At 40.9% G+C, this 24,122-nt stretch overlaps 1 protein-coding gene across 1 annotated transcript in view; it reads right to left on the bottom strand.

The window, feature by feature from the left end:
- Window positions 1-7,270, bottom strand: part of LOC126161000 (protein pangolin, isoforms A/H/I/S-like) — a 540,346-nt gene extending 533,076 nt beyond the window's left edge. The window contains exons 1-2 of the mRNA XM_049916951.1: window positions 6,890-7,270; window positions 6,393-6,471 (exon numbers count right to left, since the gene is read on the bottom strand). Coding sequence (XP_049772908.1) covers window positions 6,393-6,471; window positions 6,890-7,039 — 229 coding nt within the window. The 5' untranslated portion in view covers window positions 7,040-7,270. The remainder of the gene's footprint in view (window positions 1-6,392; window positions 6,472-6,889) is intronic.
- Window positions 7,271-24,122: the final 16,852 nt, after the last annotated feature.

Raw genomic sequence — 24,122 nt, 5'->3', positions numbered from 1 at the left:
AGCAATTTTCCCCTCGTAATGCTTTACTGTTTTCTATAGCACGATATAAGAATCTAAACAATTGTTTATTCACTCACATACTCTCTTATCATGGCAATAGAAAATCAACGATTTACTTTCCGAAAAAGTTAGTGATATAAAGCACGGTCTAACAGAAGGACCACTGTACCAACTGTATGTTATATTCTCAAACAAGTTACATGGAAGGGCTCTTCCCCCGCTATATGTCGTCATTGTGGGTAACTGAGTTGAACATAACCGTTATTTTACACATTCTCTATAATCGCTAGTCATTTTCCAGTTTGTTTCTGTTTTATTGCATACTGCTGTCCTTGAAGATGGCATTTGGTTGTTACTTGAAGACATACCATTACGCTGATATTTTGAAAGGGAAATACACCGTGTTTTCACACTCTTTAATAGATATTTAATTATACTCGAATCCAGTACGCACGTTGGTATATGTTAATCCTAAGAGCTTCCGACAAACTCGTTTTCGGCGAGATATTGGTAGGAAATCATGCGTTTGTAAATCCTTCGAACATTGCCACACACACACACACACACACACACACACACACTGCACGAAGTTATTTGCGTCGTAAACAAAAGCGGGCAATCTGGAATAATGGTGGCTACCAAGAAAAACTAACAGTTACTGGTTGCCCAGCCGTCCACCCTGAAAGCATATATTACAATAAAATGCATAATAGTGCACCTCCAAATAAAGATCTACCAATGCAAATTTCACATTTCAATAACATTTTATAAACAAATGTCGCGAACTAACGTAAATTTAGAAATTCACACACGTCAGTATATTGTCTCTTAAATACTTGTGGCAGGCTATTCTACAAATAAATTACGCGTTTCTCGCTCATAGTGGGATATTGCAGTCGAATTTCGTTACCACAGTCGTCGTGTCGTCCTAAGCCTTTTATAAAACGTGATCACTTAATGCTCGCTCATCACCAGTCTGAGCAAAGTATTTAGATAAGAAGTGGCGAACAAAAATGGATTTCCAGTTTTCTTGCGTGGTGCACTAAAGTTGTCTGACATATGCAAACATAAAGCCGCCGCCTAAACGGATGCTAACGTTTCAACCAGTATCTGGAATGCTGCGATAATCTACCCGTGCAAGACATAAAAATGTTTGATCGTTTTCGATAACGTAACATCTTCAAAGCTGCAATCCACATACTTCCAGCACAAGTGCCCTGTCGTTCTCAATTCTGACACGAAATTGCCTTTGAAACAGTAAAATGTCTCTGTAAAATTGTCTAAAAACGTTTACTGACAGTGAACTGCAAATGTCTGAAGTGCCACATCCCAATTCTATGCTGGTGAACAACATGCAATCCATTATCGGCAAAATGAAACAAACTGAAAATCCAGAATTTACTTTCTCAGCGAATTGGATACCTCACATCTCTGAGTTTGCAGTAAAATTAATGTTTCAAGTTTTCCTTTACGTTTCGATAATTTTCCTAACGTTTCTAAATTGACAATTGTAATTCGACTGCAAACTCTGTAACTGGTGGCAAGAAAGAAATCAGTGTGATCGCGTTTGCATCCACGATAGCCGTAAATGGTTGATATCTAAAGATATGACGACGTAATCACAAAACAGCAGGCGTTCTGTAAGCCGTACACACAAAAAAGTTGCACGGAAAAACAAATGCTTTAATATTGTTGTTGTTAAATGTTAAACATTTTTAAATGATCTGAAAGTGTAAGCAAATTGTACAGAGCTGTACACTAACTAGCACATCATGATTAATGAAACAATCCGCATAAACAAGTCTGAGCAAATGCACTTTAAACTGTTTAGAATGCAGTACATCGCACTGATGCTTCCAAGTGAGAAACTTTCACTGCTATACATTACACTGATGACAAAAAGTAGGCACCACAGTTGCTAGAAATATTCACAGTTGCTAGAAATATTATTAGTGAAACGTAAATTTTTCCGAACATAAAATGGGAAGCAGTTTCAACGAGCTAATTTCACAGCATCGCCATTACGCCAAAGCTGAGCAATGTTTTAAAGAATTATTAATTCTGCATGTGTTTCTAAATCCAAATGGTCTTCTAAATATTGTGTTCTCAGCAAAAACTATTAGGTCTGCACCCTACGAACTAAGGCGCCTGTACATTATTTATTTGGAAACACAAATCCAGTTTGTGGTTGGTCTTTCATTCCGAAGAATTTAAAATAATTACACAGGTTCTAAAAACGATTCGCTGATTTTAATTTCCAACGCTCTGATTCATTTGAACAAGACTGGGAGAGTTTGATACCTAAAGTTAACTACTGCCAGATTTACGATATAATTTAAAACGACACATTTCTTAGTAGTATTTCGAATAACATAAAAAAGCAAACGTAAGCTATTACAGCCATCTTTACAAATCCAGTATTGGATGTGTGGGGTTGTTCACTAACTTGCAACGTGTAAAAATAATAAAGTTCCAAATTCTATTGATATCTGATCATTTCAACTTACCTTTCAAATCGTATAATATCTTTCTTATATTCCCGAAAATTTAGCATCTTGGCCAGCGTTTACAGTTACCACTTAAGGGCAACTTCGTGTCCAGGAAAGATGAAAAACGAGAACGGCGTTAATCCAAAGAAAACGAACGTGTCGTCGGAATAAAATCAGTTCTGCTCATATTCAAAATATTTACTATACAAGCCTCAGTTTTCTTTCAACGCTGTTAAAACTGCGCAAATAATAGAAAGCAAAATTACATGCACTCATTCTTTACGACATACTATTTTACACGAGTGAATGTTGTGAGTATATAAGTCGACCGTTACTTTTTAAGATCGTCTGAGAAAATAACAACCGTAAATAGTTTGCGTTTGTATCATCGCTGATATTTCTGACACGTGAGCTCTTCAAGCCATGATGCAATGTAAACAGCTCCACGCATCTCTTTTTTTACGTAACAAATATTCAGCGATCATTACAATTACTAATGACGCACGCTCTTGACGAGTCATACCATTCCTGCACACAATAATTCTGAGTCCGTTTTGGCATTTATTTAATATTTGGGACAAACCGTAGGCAAATAAAAAAATATTGTGCTGCTTATCGAATGTTTCGCAATGAAATGCAATCTGACGAGTTATTTAACATGATCGATGCACTTTCAGCGTTTCTCAAATTTTGTCACATCTATTTAAAAATAGAAAGCGTGGAAAGGTAAACTGTTGACAGTGGAAGCTTATGTGGAGGAAAAAGGTATACATACTAAAAAGAGGCCCGTCCTCTTATGGGAGTAATTCCTGCGACTGACCGATCATAAAGCGAACCCGATTTACGCTAAGCTTTACGACGCTCATTCATTATTTATGACACGTGACGGTAACCACCCAGCGGCGATAAATATACCTGTCGCATCCCCAGCGCTCTCCACGCAGCGCGGCTACACAATAGGCGACTTCTGGTACAGATCATAATTTTACACGCTTGTTTTTTATTTAAGGTTACCACCCTTCCGGAAACACAGGCACTCCTCCATACTATTACAACTTCGTAGCTCTAGCTTCCACGTCTAGTTCGCCGTGACGAATAAATAAAGAATGTGACGTTTCTGTACGTTACAACGTGTGAGGCAACGCGACGTATCATGTAATAAATAACCTTTAACTCCGGGTGTTATGACCGTGAAAAATAAATAAATAAACTACCAACTCCTGATTTCTTTGTTCGAAATTGTATTTATATGGGCCGTTGGAACACATTCAAATGTTGCTTAAACAAATACAAACAGGGCGTAAATAATATCAGCAATAAAGATTTTGAGGTAACGCCTTTGTGTAACTGGTGAAATTCAGTAGTACGTTGAAGACAACAACGTTAAAAATTCCAGTGTTTAAGCTGATGGCCGCCAGTAAGTTCTTACACTGAAGAACAGCTCAGACTCGGTCCCTTCATTCAAATCTTTATTGGTGAAAAGAATGCACTGCTGTATATGATTTTCGGGTTAAAAAAAAAGAAAAAAGCGATCGGGCCTTCATACTTTGCTACAAATAATATTGTAGTAACGCCAACTTTACAGATATTTAGTTGGCTGCCTTAAGATTGTGTTACATCGTGAAAGAGAATACGAACGATGTTTTAATTTTTTAAAAAACCGGTAATGAAGTGCTTGTGTAGAAAAGTAAACACTGTAGCCCTAGCTTCATGAAAGCTCTAATAACGTTGTCAGTGTCATTTAAGCCTTGCAGAAATGTTAATAATCTGACAGTTACGCCCAGAGAAATATCTGTTAGGGGTTAGGTTAAATGAAAGCTATACAGGTTTTATGTGTACACTGTACTGTCATAATCTGTGGGTCGCTCCTGGCACTGCAACAATGGTAAGTGACGACACCAATCCCACTGTTGTTATTAATGCAACGTTCTTGAGAATTTACTTGCCATAGTCTTAGGCGTAATTTGCACAACACAAAATCGTAACCGCGAATAAAAAGAAACTGGTATAGCCATAGAAAAGATACCTGCGAGGTGTAAATCTGTACCATCGACACGACGTAGATTTCGCTTGTAAAGTACAGTCAAAGAACGAAACTGACCACAAAAGCCGACAGCGGGAGATGGAAAAATCGTCTTATGCATGTCTGATCAATGAGTATTGTTTTTACAAGAAGCGCTTGTTTCTATAAAGGGTTACACACCAACGTTTAATTTTTCCAATAACATTGTAAGCAAATTATACGCCCTGTGGCATTAAGTTCACAAAAAGTAACACACCAAGTGGAAGCAATATGTAAAAGTCTACTCCAAAGCATAATTAATTTTTCGAGCACTTCCAAAATAAATGATCGAGTACTGTCGGACTGCAATAGGAAAACGAGCTATCTACAACAAAGGCGACGTTTTCGTTCTGCAAAGACTGTAATTTCCGTGGCAACGGAGATAAAGGTTCGTCTGAGCCATTCGAAATAGGTTACTGAAGAACTGTTAGTAAGAATGGTCTATGATTATTCCCGTAATATACCGTTAGCCATGTATGTTTACCTTTGTGAGCAGAAGAAAAGAATGTAATGATTAAATAATAAAGTTACTGAACGGATATGTTAAGTGTTTTCAAGTGTAGCACAACTCGTTTCGATGATTTATTCCCATTTTCATATGTCGAGGGAATTTAGTTAATTGCAGGCTGTTCAAAAACATCGTTTATTACTGATGAAATTAGGAAACATTTGTGTTTGTTTACAATGTGAGAAGATATGAGAAACAGAAATAAATCGAGCCTGACGCAACAAAACTGACCTAATAATCAAACTGAAGCGTAATCACAAGTTTTGTAAGAGTAATTCACGATTTAAAACGAAACTAACTGAAAATGTTCGAAATAAAGACGTGTTACAGCGGCGTGTCTACGAAGATATCCGCAAAACTGCGACTGCATACGTAACAATCAGCATAAACTAACATGGAAAAGACAATATTGTCGCTCGAATTACACAAGACGTATCCTGAATAAAATTGTTTTCACATCAGGTAGTCAAAGCATGATGTGTCACTTCGATTGGTATCTTACACGTTTGAGGCATATACATCAAGTTGGTTTCTGCGTGATTGTCGCTACAAATGTCGATACTGACGATTTTCTTTCTTATTATAAAAAAAGTAGGGGCATTTTTAGCATTTTCAACCGTACAACTAAAGCAGATGTAATGCCCACTGTGTGTTTACAGTCATTGAAAACGGCGTTGTAGCTCCGAACGCGTTGAACACCAATTAGAAAATAAAAATGTTGTGAATGGACGCGTAATACTATTAATTAGTATACCCTAACCTATAAGTTACATTCACGGTCAGTCCGCAAGCTGAAGTCTATTAAGCAAGCAGCTGCACAACTAAAGCAGTATAGCACTACAAATCATCGTCTTGACGACCGAGAAATTGATAGAAGCGTACTGAGTCTCTTCGCTATAGAAGTGAACGGCTAGGTGGAGCCAGTACGGCCTGCGCGTAGGGGCAGGGAGGGGAGGGGAAAGGAAGCATGGCCCACGGGCGGCCGGAGGGAAGGGGGGCGGGCGCGTTATAAGTGCGGTAGTTATTACAGTGCGGGGCGCCTCGTAAAGTTATCGGCCAAGTAGGCGTCCAGGCCAAGCCGGGCTGAGTCCGCGGCTGGACGGGCAACAGCGCGTCCGCTGCCGCTGGCCACGCCGCGCTTTCACCGCCTCGCTAGCTGGCTGGCTTTGTCAGCCTCCGCCGGCGACCTTCAGCGCCGCCCCCGCCCCCTCCCCCGGCCGCGGTCACGCGCGTGCACGCATAAACACCACACCGGCGTACACACCACACTTCTAGCACGACACGCTACGGCACACGCGCTGCTGCAGCCAAATAAACACGCAACAAGACTTACCGAAGACGGGGCTGTGGTCCGATCGCGTCGCATTCTTGCTTGAAGAATAGCTCTGCCCGGGTAAGGAGCCGCTCTTTTCCTGGAAAGAAAAATGAGGATCTCACACTGCTCTTGGTCGGATTTTTGTTTTCTAAGGCAATACTACTTAGCGCAGGGGGAAAAAGAAATGGGAACGGGACAATCAAACAGGTAAACTAGCTATTTCTGCCGTTCACTCTTCCGTCGGCACCGCACGTCACACGAACTGTAGGCATTTTCGTGTGTATTCACACGCACTAATCACAGGCAATGAACACGTGCGCTGTCCTGTCACTTCGCAGAAGCACACGTCGGTGAACAGCCTACACACGCAAACTGCAACAATGCACTGTTTCCAGCGACGTTCCAGCACAGATCACAACACAAAGCACGGCGTGACAAATGGATCAGCTACCATCACATTCTACAAAAAGACATCGACTTTGATGCACGAGACGACCTCCGCTGGTGCTACGTACCTCAGATTCTGTAAGGTCTATCAAGCTACTTTTCTCTTCCGTCAAATTCTCGGACGACCTCTTCTCGTCTTCTCCCTCATCTTTGAATACTTTTACTTCGTCCGTGCTGCCCAGGTCATCGCCGCCGCCCCCACTACTCACATGCGGCATCTTCAAAACACACTTTTGGTAAAAGACACCGATCTTCTTCCCCTACCCCCGGGCGCTGCACGCAGTAGGGGGGAAGAGAAAGAAAGGAGTTCCGAATCACTCGGCCAGGCGACCAGCTGCCACAGCTCTGCCTGCCGCCGAAGCGCGAGCAGCCATCCCCACTGAGTACTTGACTGACTGAGACTCTCTTTGGCGCCGCGACCGCTTTGCAGCCTGCGCCGCCGCCGTCAGAACGAGGCTCCGCGGCCGACCAATCAGCGCGCCGCTTTGATGTTGACGGCAGTAAGGGCTTCCCCCCCTCCCGTGCTCGCTGTGTGCGGACCGCCTCGGCCGCGGTAATGGCAGCCGACCCGAAGGTAGCCGAATGCGTCCGAGCGTCGCCGAGCGAGAGGTGGCTGCTGCGAGTTCGTCATGCTACCGCGTCTGGCCAGCAGCGCTGCACACGCTCGTCTCCTACCCGCCACCCCCCAACCTTGCTCATCCGAATGTATGCGTCCGCGGACTTCGGGCACGTCGCAGATGACATTCCTACGGAAGTGCTTGTCGATGGAAATAATACGAGTGTCGCTACTACATTGTACAACTCCTCTGACAAGCGCAACACATGGAGAGTCAGGTAACGTTTTACTTTCGCAACCTGAACATGAAACCAAAAGCAATACTGTCCGTCTGCTATTGTTGAGAGAACCGACTGTTACGTAAAACTGGAGCACGTGTGCTAGAGGCGACACCGTTCATCGCACACCACTTTCAACAATATAAATTTTTGCAATTCTCTCGAATTAGTGCTTGTAGTTTAAGTTTAGTCTAACTATGGCTCAAGGCAAACTGTCTACAAAAGGAGATTAGTTGTATGTATTACCACACAGAAGCAATTTAATTTTGTTTTGTTCTGTACATTTTGAGATAGTAAGCAGTAATCACATGACACACCTATGTTTACACAATTGTATAGCTATCACTCTACCAGCCTGCAGATACGTAGTATTTTTCAGAATACAGTGAAGTCCGGGTCTTTCTGGTGTATCGCAGGAAGTAAAGTTTGACCAGTAATGCTATGCTCGGCAATGCGCCAGAGAGTGCCCAAATGCCTAAGGCCGCTAATTTCAGCTAGTACTGGAAACGGTACTCAGAATTATTTTCATATATAAAGTCTCCATGTGATGACATTTCACAAGTTAATCAAACAAAGGTGCAGAAACAGTTTTATCGCTTGAATTAGTATGATAGATGACAGACCGCCTAAGCAAGGATAAGCTTTCGCGCCACAGACAATCAAAGCACGATTTGTCACCCCTTTTTTTTCTTGTTCTTTTTTTTTCCATACAATTGTGACAGTTTGGTTTTTAGCTGGCTGTAATTGAGGATTTTTTGATCACTGGAGACGCGATGAAATTATCATATTACTCTAAAATACATTGAGTCGAGATACATGCTGAAGCACCACACGTCATTATAACCTGCACTGAGCTTAACGATTTTAGTGCATCGGAAGATACCGTCAAAACAAATCGGCGAAAAGGCTTGTTTCACTCTCTGTCCCTGCCTGTCACTGAATTAGAAAAGATCCCTACGAGTCGAAGAATCATTTCTTGGCGAGAGCTATGACACTGTAAGTGACGTTTGCTTATTAGCATAGAACCTTCCATTCTTGACTCTGTATTTAACTACAGATCTTGGATGCTGTACCCGCCCTGTCAGAGATACACTTTTCATTCCTTCTCTCCGCTGCGCGTCACGTGGACAGAAGGACGACCTTGCCTGCGAGATATTACGCTCGTCGAAGCTACTTCGATAATAGACATTTTATTTCTCGAACCAGTTGTCTGCTTTCGATAAGGTAGACGCGGATTACAGGAAGCATTCGAAAATAACGTTAGTATTTCTTATCTAGCAGCGGTTTAGCAACGGTTGCTACTACAGGAAGTATGTGAGATTTCCAAGACAATATCTTGCTGGCATGTACTGATAACAATTATTTTATTATTTTTGCATTTGGATGGAAAATATACGACACATTTCTGACATCTACAGACTGTCGCGGCCGAGAGAAGGTTTGTCGAGTTGGCAGTTACCTATTCCTACCTAGGGTTGGTTCATGACTGTCAAATAGACGTGTACGCTCTTCGTTTTGCCTGGAAAATGTCCCTTTTTGTTGTAGAGTTTAAATAGGTCAAAAAAATATGTAACCTTTGTGTAACTGAGGAGCACTGCACCTCTTTGCACCACAAGACTGGAGTATTGAGAGAAATGTGATTTCGCGTACTTTCCTTGTCCGGTTGCACTGCTCACAAAACTGAAGATCTTTATGGTTGCTTATAAGCAAGTCGAGATTTAGCTTCCAAGTCACGAAATGAACTAGATCGGTAACGAATCCGCACAATATATTAACGAACAGTGGTGTGATACATCAGTCAATACCCGTTTTCGTATCAGTAACTACATTCACCCATCCACCTATCCTATGCCTCAGAAAACATAGTCTACGTGCAGCTAAAATTCGAAACCTACATAAAAGCACGAGAGAAAGATAAATCTGACTATAATACTTGTAAAACATGGCTTCTAAGGCTAGCTACCCTTCCCGGAAGTGCTTCTTAGCGCATCCTTCCCCTTCCTCTGTCTGCCTTTTTGGACGTATCGTCAATTAAACAGGAGGAGGAAAGCTGCCAGGCGACTGCAAAGAAGACTAATTAGGAATGATGAGTGAAACAAAAATTTTCAAATAAACACACATCAACTGGTAAAAATGGCTGTTTTATATAAGGGGCGATCAAAACGCCTCCTTTCGAGCGCCGTACTAACCGCTTGCCTACCTGTCGGTGCTTGTCTACCCGCATCCGATCCGCGCTGGACTGCGTATACGCTGCAGTAACGCTGCCAGACGGAAACCTTTTTGATCGCGCCTTATACAGGGTGTTTCACAATTAATGTTACACACATCTAGAAGCTATAGAGGGGTCTTAGTAAATCAAGTGTTACAAAGGAACCCATGTCCGAAAACGATGTTACAAGGAAAACAAGAGCTGCTCAGTCGCACGCTGGATGTTTCTTACGCAGTAGGCCTGTTATGATAGGCTACCCACATTCATGAAAGGTACAGGGATGTGATGTCCTTTGTTTCCATATGCCTCGTTTTGATGCTTCCTGGTGATGCGTCAGTTGACATTACCGTGACGAGAACTGCAGTAACGGGATGCCTGAGTACTCATCCATAGTGTCCCTGATATGTTGTTATTTTACGGTGAATCTTGCCGTAATGGAAGAGAAGATCATCGTCTGTGCCACTAGTACTTCCCAAGTGGTGTGACTCCCTCTTACCCCTTGTTTGCCAGAGTAGAATAATGGCTGCAGGAAACTGGTAAATTCACAAGCGACAGAGCGAACGGTGGTGCTCCAAGAAGGCGGCCCACTGTCGTACTGGAAGTGCTTCATCAAGCGGAAGAGAACCCATCGACGAGTACTCGAGCCAATGCACGTGACTCTCACGTGTCTCACCGTCTGCCTGGCGTGTTCTGCATGAACGGAAACTCCAGCCGTTTCACCCTCAGAAGGTGCACGGCACGCTGCCGGAGGATTTTTGCCGCCTGCCAGTTTTGTACTCGGGTTTTACGACATTGCGTGGATTTTCCTCAGTTTCCAAGGTGCATTTTGTTCACTGACGAATCGCATTTGGACAAGAAAGGCGTTGCGAACGCTCGAAATAGCCACATTTGGGCGCAAGAAAACCCCAAAGGCACGTGTACAGTAAGATTTCAGTACCTCTTCGGCATCAGTTTCGGGGCAGGTATATGCGATGGTCGTGTGATTGGGCCGTACATCTTTCCTGTTGCCACATACTTGATATTCCTGCAACAAGATTTTGGAAGATGTGCTACTGGACATTCGGCACGAGTTGTGTTTCCAGCATCATGGCGGGCCAGTACATTTTGTAGTTCGCGTGCGAAACCATCTGAACTTAGTCTACGGGAACAGGTAGATCGGTCGAGGTGGACCACATTCTTGGCCATCAAGATTCACAGGTTTAACCCTTTGGATTTTTGTCTTGTGGGGACACACAAAGAGTCTTGTTTAGGAGACCCCAGTCCACTCGGAGGAAAAGTTGGCTGCACGGATCATAGCTGCGGCAGAAGTGATTAATTATACACCGCGCATATCGGACAGAGTTTAGGCAAACTTGCTGCGCGTTAACTTGTTCTTTTATTATTGATATTCTCGAAATTGTCAGTAAGGAGACCCAGGTGCCATTCCCTTTTCGTACACTTAAAACGAAAAGATACAGTGGCGCTCCGGTGTACTTGACATTCCAAGATCTTATTAGGAAGACTTGTAAACAGACCGTTTTGTCACCGTTTTGTTCTGTAACGCCTGTGATTTTACGTATGACACTTGACCCCTGCGCAATAATTTGCGACTCTGCATCACAGTTAAAATCGAAACAATGCAATAACTCCAGCTACCGCTGCTGATATACCAGGTGTGATTAAAAAGTAACGGGAATTTTCGTCTTTCTTAAAGAATCTTATCTTATTCAACAGCATCAACTCTGTCCCCTTTAAAGCAATTCCCCACATACATAATATACTTGTGCCAGCGCTTTTTCCAATCTTGGAAGAACTTCTGGAAATCACTTTTCGTTACGGCTTTCCTTCAGCGATCCTGTTTTTATCTCATCAATGATGGCAAAACGACGTCCTTCCACATTTCTCTCAGCTCTGGAATAAAAAGAAGTGGCAGGGGACCACGCCCGGCGAATACGGCGACTGAGACAATATAACGGTTTTTTTTTGCCAAAAAAATCACGAACAATTGTGAGGTGTGAGCAGGAGCATTATCGTAGTGGTATTTTCATGAGGGGTTTTGTCACAGTTCTGCTCGTTTTCTTCAGGTCGCTTTACGCAAACGACACGTATCTTCCAGGTAGTATTCCCTATTGACCTTACGACGATAAGACAGGAACTCATGATACACTATCCCATTGTAATAGAAGAAAACACTGAGAAAAACCATCACGTGTGAACGAACTTGTCGAATTTTTTTCTCTCTTGGCTCTTCAGGCAGATTTCATTGGGACGACTGGGCCTTGGTTTCGACGCCAGACCCTACCACCCGTATCTCGTCACCTGTCCTAACCTTCTGCCGAAGTTCTGGATCATTGTCGACTCCATTCAACAATTCGTGAGGGATGTCTACGCGACGTCGTTTGCTGTCGAAATTCAACAATTGCGGAACAAATTATGCTGCTACACGTTTCATACCCGTAACATTAGAAAAAATTACTTGGCATGAGCCTAGGGATATACCGGCATCATTAGCAACCACTCTGACGATGATCCGTTGATTTTACAGAACCACTTTCTTTACTTGTCCCACATTGTCACTAGTAACTGGTATACTCGTGCGTCCAGGGCGGTCGTCGTCTTCAGTGTCTTCTTAACCCACTTTGAAATGTTTATACCACTCGCAAACTATGGTCTTATTCACAGTAAATTTGCCAAAAGCCGCGGTCAACATTTCGTATGTGGTGCTGCACTTTATTTTAGTTTCCAGTTATAATTTAATGCGAATTCTTCGATCCATCTTTTTCGAAAGTAAAAATTCTCCTACCACTCGAAACACGAACAACGTTTTCGATGTTAACAATAAACTAAACATTCTAAGCAGCTGAAAATACAAACATACATTAGAAACATGTGTACCAGCAAGATAAAAAATTGAAAATCGGATGTATAAAGTTCGCGAAATTAAAAAATTCCCCGTTGCTTTTTGATCACGTGTCGTATGTAGGTGTTCTATCAACTGCCAGTAATAACGTGTCGTAACGTCAACAGCGCGTACAGCCGGTTCAGAGGAGTCCTCCTAATTATTTAATCGTTTCTTACCTGTGTATTTCGCCAGGAATGTGAATGCCACACTTGTAGACAATTTTAATACTGTCACATCTTCAAGCGTCAGCTGCCAGCAATTCACATCCCGACCGGTACCACTCTTGACCCAGTTAGCACAAATGACTGTGTTCAGTAAAATCTGGCTTCTTAGTTCCACATTCCTTAATGTTGCTATTGGACACTTACACTTCGAGCCCAATTTGACTACTACGGATTCTGGCGGACTCATAACCATGATCATTAGCGACTTCTACCCATCTACCATCATGAAAGCAACGCACTTTTTCTCGCCGCGATGTATCCTGGTCTTGCGGCGAGGTCCGTGGCCCTTTGTCACCTGTCACCCTGACATCAATTAAGGATTAATTTTTCCCTGCCAAGTAAATAAGGAGTGCTGGGTCGGTAAGTAGCAGCAGCTATTACCTTCAAGCTGACTGTAGTGTGACAAATTATTTGGCATCTGATGTTTGAGGCACGAAGTTACGACGTCGTCGCGCCAAGTACTGCTTGGAGAGAGCCACCACAGCGCTCTGCTCCCTGCGGCGATGCAGAGCAGCTAAAAGTCTCTGTCTCCTACTGAAACTACGTCAAAATATCTCAACTTCACTTGTGATAAAATCTTTATAGTGTCGTTAAGCGTCTGAAAAATCAATTAATTAGTGGTAGAGTTACGTTTTTTTTCTTGAAACATTCGAAGTTTTCGTGTCCAAAATTTCCTGCTCGGAAAGTTGCGTATAATTCTTTGTACCGCAGAAGTGACAACACAGTCGGAGTCGACAATACCGGTACAGCTCCCACGAGTGGAGGTCAGCTCCGGTAAGAAACATACTCACTATCCGTTTCTCTATATCCATATCCGCAAGCTTGTTATGTGCATCTTGTAATCTCCATCCACCTTCCTAGATACAGTTATTGTCCACAATAAACCAAGTCTTTTACGAAAAATTTGAGATTACAATAAACTTTCTAGTTTACTTAGCTCCAGATTCTCTTGTCTAGGGGTCAGATTCTCGAAGCTGAAATTCTCGCATTTTAGGTCCTCATAGTTGAAGTGATCTAAACAAATATAATTCGAAGATTGTTGTTGCAGAATTTTTTGTGTTACGTTAATATATTTTTCACATTTTTGTATATCATATAGTCTTTTGAATTTTCACATTAACAGAGCCGAAATTACATTGTCTGCCCAAAATACAGAAATACGTCCGATCACATCAGAGGCGTCCTTACTACTACTTTGCGGTAATAACCGTATTTCAAAGGGTTTACAGATTTTCTTGACAAATGAATTTCTACTAATTTCGATTATTATTTCATAAATGAATCCAGAAATAAACATAAGAAACAGTACTAGATTGTGTAGTTAATAATAGAAATTTTGTGCCAAATAATTCGTAATTTCAAATATTTCTAAAAAAAATTAACTGTACATTCAGAGCTAGTACCGTACTTATCGATTGTAACATAAATAAAGTAATTCCTTTTCATAAATTCTAGCTTATACTGTGTATATAATTATATGAAAGTTTTCAGGGAAGCGGCTGAGATAATATTGACCTGTCCAAAATTCGAAAAATAATACTGGTTTCGAAGACTATTTTTGAGGAACAGTAGTGCTAGAGGAAGATGCCCCATTACAATCAGCACGGCGGATGTTAGACTATAGTAAACCACTTCAAACCCTTCGCTACGCCGGTGCTCTGGCGGCAGGCTAGAAGTCGGACGTTATAATTTATATTTCGCGTCTATGAACATAGAGGTCAACCTTGACCACGTTGTTATGCAGCGCAACCTGTCATACTCTCGATACGTTCTCTAAGGCATCTCTATCGAAGGAATTTCGAGCAACCTGTGACATTTCAACAGCATTTCCAGATGCAACTTCCAAAGACAAAAACGTCGTAGCTGACAAGAATCATGAGGTGAGGTTTTCTTCCCTATAGCGCTGTCATATTCGAGAGAACTTCTGGTCTTTTGGTATTAAAAAACTGATTACACTAGTTTCTCCAGCCTCACACCTTTGTTTTAACCAATCTGAAGTCCCAGTTTTATGTCAGCTGTGATAGTGGACATTATTACGCACTTACTAATTTTTCGCATTATTGTATGGTCACTTTGTTTCATATTGCAGGAAGATGCCAATTTAAATTGGATTATAATTTAAACAGGGCTGTAGCTCTAGTATTTCTGTTATTGATTACACTAATCTCTTTCTCTGCCTCGTGATGGCTGGGTGTTGTGTGCTGTCCTTAGGTTAGTTAGGTTTGAGTAGTTCTAAGTTCTAGGGGACTGATGACCATAGATGTTAAGTCCCATAGTGCTCAGAGCCATTTGAACCATTTTTAACACTAATCTCCATGGTATTAGATGGCTGAAAAGCAGTATGTGACACTACCTCAACTTTTTATGTTCATTACAAATTTGTTTTCGCGTTTTTAGTATCACTTACAGTTTTGCTACAATTTGACTTCAAAGATATATTGTTGTGTCAGTCGATTATACGTATTGTTGGAGGGAAATTTCTCAATACAGTCGTGTACACCTTTAGGTTGTTACGTGCTAGTTGTTATTGTGTGACCTTGAAAGTGGTGTTTATCTCACAGACAGCACTGTGTTGTGATTATTCTGTATATTTAAGACAATATTAATAAACCAGTTCGCCTTTTCTTCGTAGTTACGGCAATGTAAATAAGAAAGTGTGTGAACAACCCAAATGTTTTCTGTTACGTTTGTGGAAATTACCAAATGCGTAAGCAGAGTCTGGTTATTACACACTTTGTGAAAAAAGCTTACCATGCTTACCTGAAAAGAAACTTTGTGACCGGGATGGGCAAAGGTCCCGAGTTCGAGTCTGGGTTTGGCACACAGTTTTAATCTGCCAGGGAGTTTCATATCAGCGCGTACTCCGCTGCCGAGTGAAAATCTCATATCGGAATACTGTCAGGACAAAAGCTAGGTTCACAAAAATGTCTTGCTTTCTGTGAGAAAGGGAGTGTCGGCCAAGGCAAAGACACTGGAGCGTGAGAGTCTGGACAGAGCAGTGAAATTTTGTGCCTGGCACTAAAAATATCCTGCACGAGCTGCTTATAGAACTAAAAGAAAAAGTCTTGCTTCCGCCACCACTACATATAAAACTGGAATTGATGAAGCAGCTTGTAAAGGCTCTACCACAGGATGGACCCGGCTTCAAATACCTTCCCAAGAAATTTCCCTGCGTCGCACAAGACAAATTGAAAACTGGAATTTTTGTTGGTCCTCAAATAAAGATATTGATGAAGGATGAAGATTTTGAGAAGACAATCAAGATGAGAGAAAAGATACTTGAACCGCGTTCCTATCAGCTATTTATTTTTATTTTATTTTACACATCTAGTTCCGTAGGCCCTAGTTGAGGAACAAATTTCCAAGGTCATGGAACGTGCCAGTACATGAAATTACAACATAAAAGTAATAACAGATAAAATAAAGTGTTTATGAAAAAAAGACAAGCCGTAAGTTTATGTAAACGCCGTCAACAATATAACACAGGAATCAGCTTAATTTTTCAAGGATTTCCTTGACAGAATAGAATGAGTGACCCGGAAGAAAACTCTTCAGTTTCTATTTGAAAGCGCTTGGATTAATAATAAGATCTTTGTATCCTTGTGGCAGTTTATTGAAAATGGATACAACACACCTTTCTGCACAGGAGTCAAGAAAGTGCGATCCAAATGCAGATTCGATTTCTGCCTAGTATTAACTGAGTGAAAGTTGCTGATTCTTAGGAATAAGCTGATACTGTTAACATGTAACGACACTAAAGAATATATAAATTGACAGACCAATGTCAGAATACCCAAACTTGCATCACTTATTGTCCGAATCGCCCGTTTCTGAAACAAAAATATCCTTTGAGAATGGGAATAGTTACCACAGAACATAATACCATACGTCTTAAGTGAGTGAAAATAAGCAATGTAGACAGCTTTCGTGTCGAACTATAACTATTTCAGATACCGTTCGAATAGGCATTAAATTTTTGAATAAGATCCTGAACATGGGCTTTCCACGACAGTTTACTATCTATGTGAACACCTAGAAATCTGAACTGTTCAGTTTCACTAATCATATGCCCATTCTGCGAAATTAAAACGTCAGGTTTTGTTGAATTGTGTGTTGGAAACTGCAAAAACTGAGTCTTACTGTGGCTTAGCGTTAGTTTATTTTCTACAAGACATGAACTTATGTCATGAACTGCACTATTTGAAACAATGCCAACGTGGCACACAACATATTTTACTACCAATCTAGTGTCATCAGCAAACATAAATATTTGAGAATCACCTGTAATACTAGAGGGCATATCATTTATATAAATAAGGAACAGGAGTGCCCCCAGAAATGATCCCTGGGACATGCCCCACTTGACCCTACCCCACTCAGATTCAACATCATAGCCATTCTCAGTACTGTGAATAATGACCTTTTGCTGTCTGTTGTTAAAGTAGGAGGTGAATCAAATATGGGCAACTCCCTATATTCCATAAGGGTTCAACTTCTGGAACAATAATTTGTGATCAACATAATCAGACGCATTAGTTAAAAAAAAAGATGCCTAGCGTCCGAAACCTTTTGTTTAATCCATCCAGTACCTCACAGAGAATAGAGAATATAGTATTTTCGGTTGTTAAACCATTTCTAAAACATTTGATAGCAAATTATTTGAAATAAAATTATCACTTATGCTTACATATACAGCCTTTTAAATAACTTTAGCAAACACTGATGGCATAGAAGTGGGTCTAAAACTCTCTACATTATCCCTTTCTTCCTTTTTATAAAGCGGCTTTAATACTGAGTACTTTAATCGGTCAGGAAACGGACCATTCTTAAAGGAAAAATTAGAAATATAGCTAATACAGGCTTACCATGTGCCGCACGGTACTTTAATATTCTGCTAGGCACTCCATTCTATCTATGAGAGCCCTTAGTCTTCAGTGATTTAATTATGGACTTAATCTCCCCCTTGTCAGTACCACAGAGAAGCATTTCAGACATCAATCACAAAAAGGCATTTTCCAAGAGAGTTATATGATTCCCTGTAGAAACTATGTTTTTATTTAATTCACCAGCAATGCTCAGAAAGCGATTGTTAAATACTATACATATATCTGATTTATCAGCAACAGAAATATTTTTTACTACGAACTGACATTTTGTATCGTCGACCTTGTGCTGCTGACCAGACACTTCTTTCACGACTGACTGTACGGTTTTAATTTTATCCCGTGAATTAGCTATTCTATTTGCATACCACATACTCTTTGTCTTCCTAATAACATTTTTAAGCACCTCACAATACTGTTTTTAATGGGCTAGTATAGCTTGATTGTGACCACTACTAACATGTTGATATAATTCCCACTATGTTTTATATGATATCTTTATCCCACTAGTCAGCCACCCAGGCTACTTTTTACAGTTAGTAGCCTGTTTAGAACGTTTTAATGGAGAACAGCTTTCAAAGAGCATGAGAAATGTGGTAAGAAAAGGATTATTTTGTCATCTGTGTTATCAGCACTATAAACATCATACCACTCTTGTTCCTTAATGAGTTTTAAAAAACCTTCTATTGGCGTTGGATTAGCTTTTCTACGTAGTTTGTAATTATAGATAACAGTTTTTTGAGTACAAAAACCTTTTAGTGTTAAAATTTGTGCACTATGGTCCGAAAGGCCATTAACCCTTTTACTAACAGAATGTCCATCTAGTAACGAAGAATGAATAAAAATATTGTCTATGGCTGTGCTACTGTTCCCCTGCAACTTAGATGAAAAAAAAAACATAGTCTTCATCAGATCGTATGAATTTAGGAGATCTTCCAACATCCTTTTTCTCGCACAGTCGCATACAAAATTAATATTAAAGTCACCACATATAACTAATTTCTGGTACTTCCTATAAAAAGAACCAAGAACACTCTCTACCTTGAGCAGAAGTGCTATGAAGTCAGAGTTAGGAGACCTAAGAACAACACAACAATTAGAAGTTTAGTTTCACTAAATTCAACTGCCAGTGCACAACATTCAAATACCTGTTCAGTGCACTGTCGTGATACATCTACGGACTCAAATGGAATACTGGTTTTTACGTACATGGCTGCTCCCCCACTCCGCAAAGAATTCCTTGAAAAACAGCCAGCTAATCTGTATCCTGGTAAAGGTAGCCTCTGAATCGTCAAATTATTTTAATGGTGCTCCGATATACCACTAACGCCAAAGTCACATCTATAAGCAGTTGACTAAGTTTATCTCTAATACCTGTTATATTTTGATGAAGTATGGTGATTCATTCACTATTTGGATACCTGACCTCACCTGAAGGTGATTCCTTTGTTAGAGACACTTCCTTTAAGCAAAGATTCTTATCAGTTGACATCAATCTAAAAAAATGCAGCTCTAATACCAAATACTACAGGAATTTTTCCATGAGTGATCCCACCACCGCCCACTACACTGTCACCTACAAGCTTTGCCAGTCTCCCCTCCCAAACCTATTGAGATGCAGGCCATGCCTAGTGAAACGTTACAAGATCCTGAGAACTTTCAAGGGAATAATAAGGATTCTAATTACAAAGTCAATGTTGAAAAAAATGTTGCAAAATTTCAAGAAGATGGGTTGTAACACGAGTGTGGATCTGAGCACTATTGGACATAACATCTGAGGTCATCAGTCCCCTAGAACTTAGAACTACTTAAACCTAACTAACCTAAGGACATCACACACATCCATGCCCGAGGCAGGAGTCGAACCTGCGACCGTGGCGGTAGCGCGGTTCCAGGCTGAAGCTCCTAGAACCGCTCGTAACACGTGTGTGAAAGTTCGCTCTATACACTCACGTATCGACTACTTTTCGGAAAATTTGGGACATTGTAGTCAACAGGATAAACGTTTTCACCAACATATGGAGGTGAAGAGGAGGTCGGCAGCGGGGGAACTGGAATGCAGCTATGATGGCCGAATACCGTTGGATGTTGAAGAGGGAAAGTCACCATATAAAAGCATCTCCAAGGAAGTCGAAGAAAAGAAAGCTTAACAATTAATGGAACACTGGAGATGTCATGTTTTTATTCAGGATAGTAACGAAGTGGAGTATTTTCAAATGTCGTTTATTTTTTAAATTTGTTTTGGTTAAAAACTTACCTTGTAAATTGGTGTTTGAATATATTTGTTGGCCCAGAAGTTAAAATCGTCAAATTATTACTTTTTATTTTTATAAAAACCTGACGTGATAGAAAGAAACGAAAATTATTTCTAGAATTACCGTACCAAATTGATTCAAGAGTATCTACTTTCCACAAATCATCTGACAAGAAGTTTTAGAATGGAGACTAATGTCATTTGAAGTTCAGTTTATTCTGATTCACAGGTTTCTGGTGGATTGTACTAACGAAACGACTGTGCAGGCGTAAGATGTAATAAAGTGACTAGTATGAGAAACGTGGATGTATGTCGTAGAAGGGAATTTTAACTGCACACTTTCGAGGCTGGTGTAAACAAGCTGGCAAGGAATGAAGACGTAGAGTGATTAAAACACTGGCTTCGCATGGAGGTGGAATGAAGTTCAAAGCCCGTCTGCACAGCCTAATTTATGTTTGCCACTGTCCCTAAATCAGCGCAGGTGACAGTCGGGAAACTCCATGAAAAGAGGCCACGGTCGACTTCTCGTCCCAGTCTCGTCTGCTGCCAGCTGCTGCTGCATTTCTGATGATCTCAGTATCACTGGGACGCTAAACCCTAACGTTTCATCTTTCGTTTTGGAAGAAGTTGAGTGCACCTGTGTCAAACCCATCCTGGAACCAGTGATGTCCACAGAGACGCCTACAGTCGTAGTAGGCAGGACAGTGGACGGCGTCGGAGCGGCTTTCTCCTTAACTCCTATAATATCAAAACATTTCCAGTAACGTGTATCACCAGAGGGTTGTGGGGGCCATTTCGTGCCTACCCCAAAAAATTAAAAAAAATTGTTGTTCAGCTATGCTTACAACGTAATTTTTAAAGAGGTACTGATGTGTGAGTAGGGCTGAGAACCTCAATGAATCTTTTAGCCTTCTCTTAGCAATACCAACACCCTTTCAGTAACGTGCAATACCAAGGGGGAGGGGGAGATACCTTACGGCCACTACAATTTTTTTTTAAATACAACTTGTGTTGTTGTTGACTTTTTCTCACAACGTACTTTTTAAGGAGATATTAATGTATCTTCAACCTGAAAATAATGAATATGATATTCATTGTAAAACGTAATATCTACTGATGCTGGGTTAAGTTTAACTGAACAATTTAAAACATTTATAGAATATTGTAGAAGAACTCATTAAAAACAATAAATATTTTGTTCAAAATTTTAGCATATAAAGTACCTGACTAGTTTAGAATACTAGGCACTGGTGTGCAGTGTAGCACGTGTAACTTGTGAGAATTGCACTGAGAAAATTTCGGCGACGTTTAGAAACGTTTGCTGAGCGTTTCGGCATAAGGAACGTATCGTCTCCTGTGGATCGTTACACAGTAATTTCCTAATCGTGGTTTATTCGGTTGTTATGCTAACCTTTGTTTCTGTGCCAAAACCTCCACAACAATGAAAAAGCGTTTGAAATGCAATTACCAAAACATACAACACACAGTTCACAGTAATGCAACAACCCTCACTGTACTACGACGTGGTTGCCGCCGTTGCCGGAACAGCTCGGTATCCGATTAGTGTCGCAGTGCGTCTCTTCCACTGCACTCAGAGATGTGCGTATTGGCCAGCTCTTAAATAGCAAACCTCTCTTGTACTGCTGTGTACCGCTGTTAACGTACGACTAACACTACTAGAAAAACAAACTAGAAAAGACGTCGAGCAGTACTGACTGCATGCCTGAGGCCGAAAAGTAAAGTGGGCATTGTTGTCAACGGCAGCTACCGCGAGTGAATGGAACAAGTTTGTAGTTTACTGCATCATTTTTCTGGCGTGCATCCGGGATATTTTTAAATCACGTCCCGGTATTTCGGCTGGCAACCTTTTCGTCACTCTCTAGGTAAGTCACTAGCGTATTTTTAATTTACTTTACTCACTGTGGAGCAAACGCAACCGCATAAGAGATAACACAAGATAGTCAGTCATAGACTAAACTTGATGCGCGTTTACTCCACAGTGTGTAAAGCCAATTAAAAACTTAAACTGAGACTGGCGGAAAGGTTGTCCGCCTGAATACCGGAATATGAATCGAAGATATCCCTGATGCACTCCCGAAAAATGATGGAATATTTTATCCACTGGGAAAACTTCAGGTAACACAACTTTGTAGTTTGTTAGCAAAAAAGACATACAGCTCATACCACGGACATGTGTACTGTTGTGATGATACGTTCAGTGCAATATGGATTCAAAGATGATAGGCAATAAAAGATTAGGTGGAATGCAGACGAGGCACCGGAGATAACTGGTTCTGTATACCAGAACATTCAGAAAGTATCTACAACAACCCTCGAAATTTTGCTGGTGACGTCGGGATCCAACATACATTGAAATTAGGAGGTGCGTAGTGTGTGATATTATGCGTGTGATGAAGTTTGCTATAAAAGTGATGCTGGATCATCCAAATTTAGTGGTATGTGCCAGTGGTGGTAATTGTGGCTCCTATTTATAGTAACTGTTGATGTCAGGGCAGACCAAAAGTGTTTCACCGGAAGTTTCACGTAAATCAGGTGCGGGTTCTGTTCAGGGAGAGGGGGGGAGGGGGGGAGGGGAGCGTCGGTCACGGTTTCTCGCTGTCGTTCTGCCTTACTTGCCCGCCCCCCCTCTTCTCCCCCATTCCAGTTATTGCCATCATATCTGCATTTAACGTGCACAAATGCCTATGATTCGAATAATGTTGGCAATAAAAATGAATAAAATGTTTTACTACATTCATAATAATTCATTTACATCCATGGTTAGCACAGTATTTTTGTTTTTTTTGGGGAGGTAGATCGTCATGACTCTTTCTCCCCCCCCCCCCCCCCTTCCTTGAATATGTTTCCTACGTAACCGACGGGAAGCCACAAGTCAGGATCTTTTCTCTTTGATTTCTCTGTATTTTATTTAAAAATTAGTGCATGAGCATAGCCGAACGCTGGGACTTTCAGAAGCAACAACGCCCGAGGATATAAAAGTTGAGTGTCTCATCATATGGAGCAGCTAAGTTATTATATGATTTTTCATTAACTGTGACAGAAATTTTCTTCATACTTGTGAATGGTGGAGGCCAAAACTATTAAGTTGCTCCGATGGTATGATTGAGAATTCATTATTACTACTGAATATTTTACTCTCGCTCAGCTTCAGTGGTAATTAAAATGCTTCCCTCCTCTCACTCATTTGGAGGTGGCATTTTACAAACTTATAGCTAATGAACGTAATTTAATATTCGTTTTTTCGTCTTTAATTGTAGTAGGCTTAAGAGGGCAAAGCCAGTAATAATTGAGGTAACGTTGACAAATGAAGCGATGGTTACGACAGTTTTGAAACGAAATCTACTTTACAAATAACTGGAGGTTCCTGTTGTACTTTTAGATTCATAATTTTGCGTCTAGCAGTCTTCGCTGGACTCCATATTTTGCAGTACAGTAAAATTTAATTATAAATTAATTGGAATACATTCAGCAAATAATTGAGGAGGTAGGTTGCAAGTGCTACTCTGAGATGAAGAAGTTGGCACAGGAGAGTAGTTCGTGGCGGGCCACATAATACCAGTCAAAAGACTGACGGCTTTAAAAAAATAACACTTCTACACTTGAGTAGTTTGCCCTACTAAAAATAAACTATTTATTGTGATGTTTTGAACGTCTCTCAAATACTTGCTCGAACTTATCTTACTGTAATGAGTAGCTGCTCAGCAGTAGAAGAAGCAAGTCACAAATTTGTGTCCCCGGTTTGTCACGGAAGCTGATACTATTTGCTCGAAAAAGTTGAAAATGTCTGCGCTCATTGTGCAGAATTCGTGAGGAGCCACAGCTGGACAACAGCGGTTGGACAAAAATATGGAAACACCGCGAGAAACGCATGCTTGAATATAAATGCAGCAGCTGCCCAATTCTGCAGGCGGTACTGGCGTATCTGACTGAGTGTCTACATCTACATTTATACTCCGCAAGCCACCCAACGGTGTGTGGCGGAGGGCACTTTACGT

Source organism: Schistocerca cancellata, chromosome 2 (genome assembly GCF_023864275.1).
Source record: "Schistocerca cancellata isolate TAMUIC-IGC-003103 chromosome 2, iqSchCanc2.1, whole genome shotgun sequence".
NCBI classification, from domain to species: domain Eukaryota; kingdom Metazoa; phylum Arthropoda; class Insecta; order Orthoptera; family Acrididae; genus Schistocerca; species Schistocerca cancellata.
Note: the sequence above shows the minus strand (reverse complement) of the source record. Positions and strands in the feature narration are given on the sequence as shown.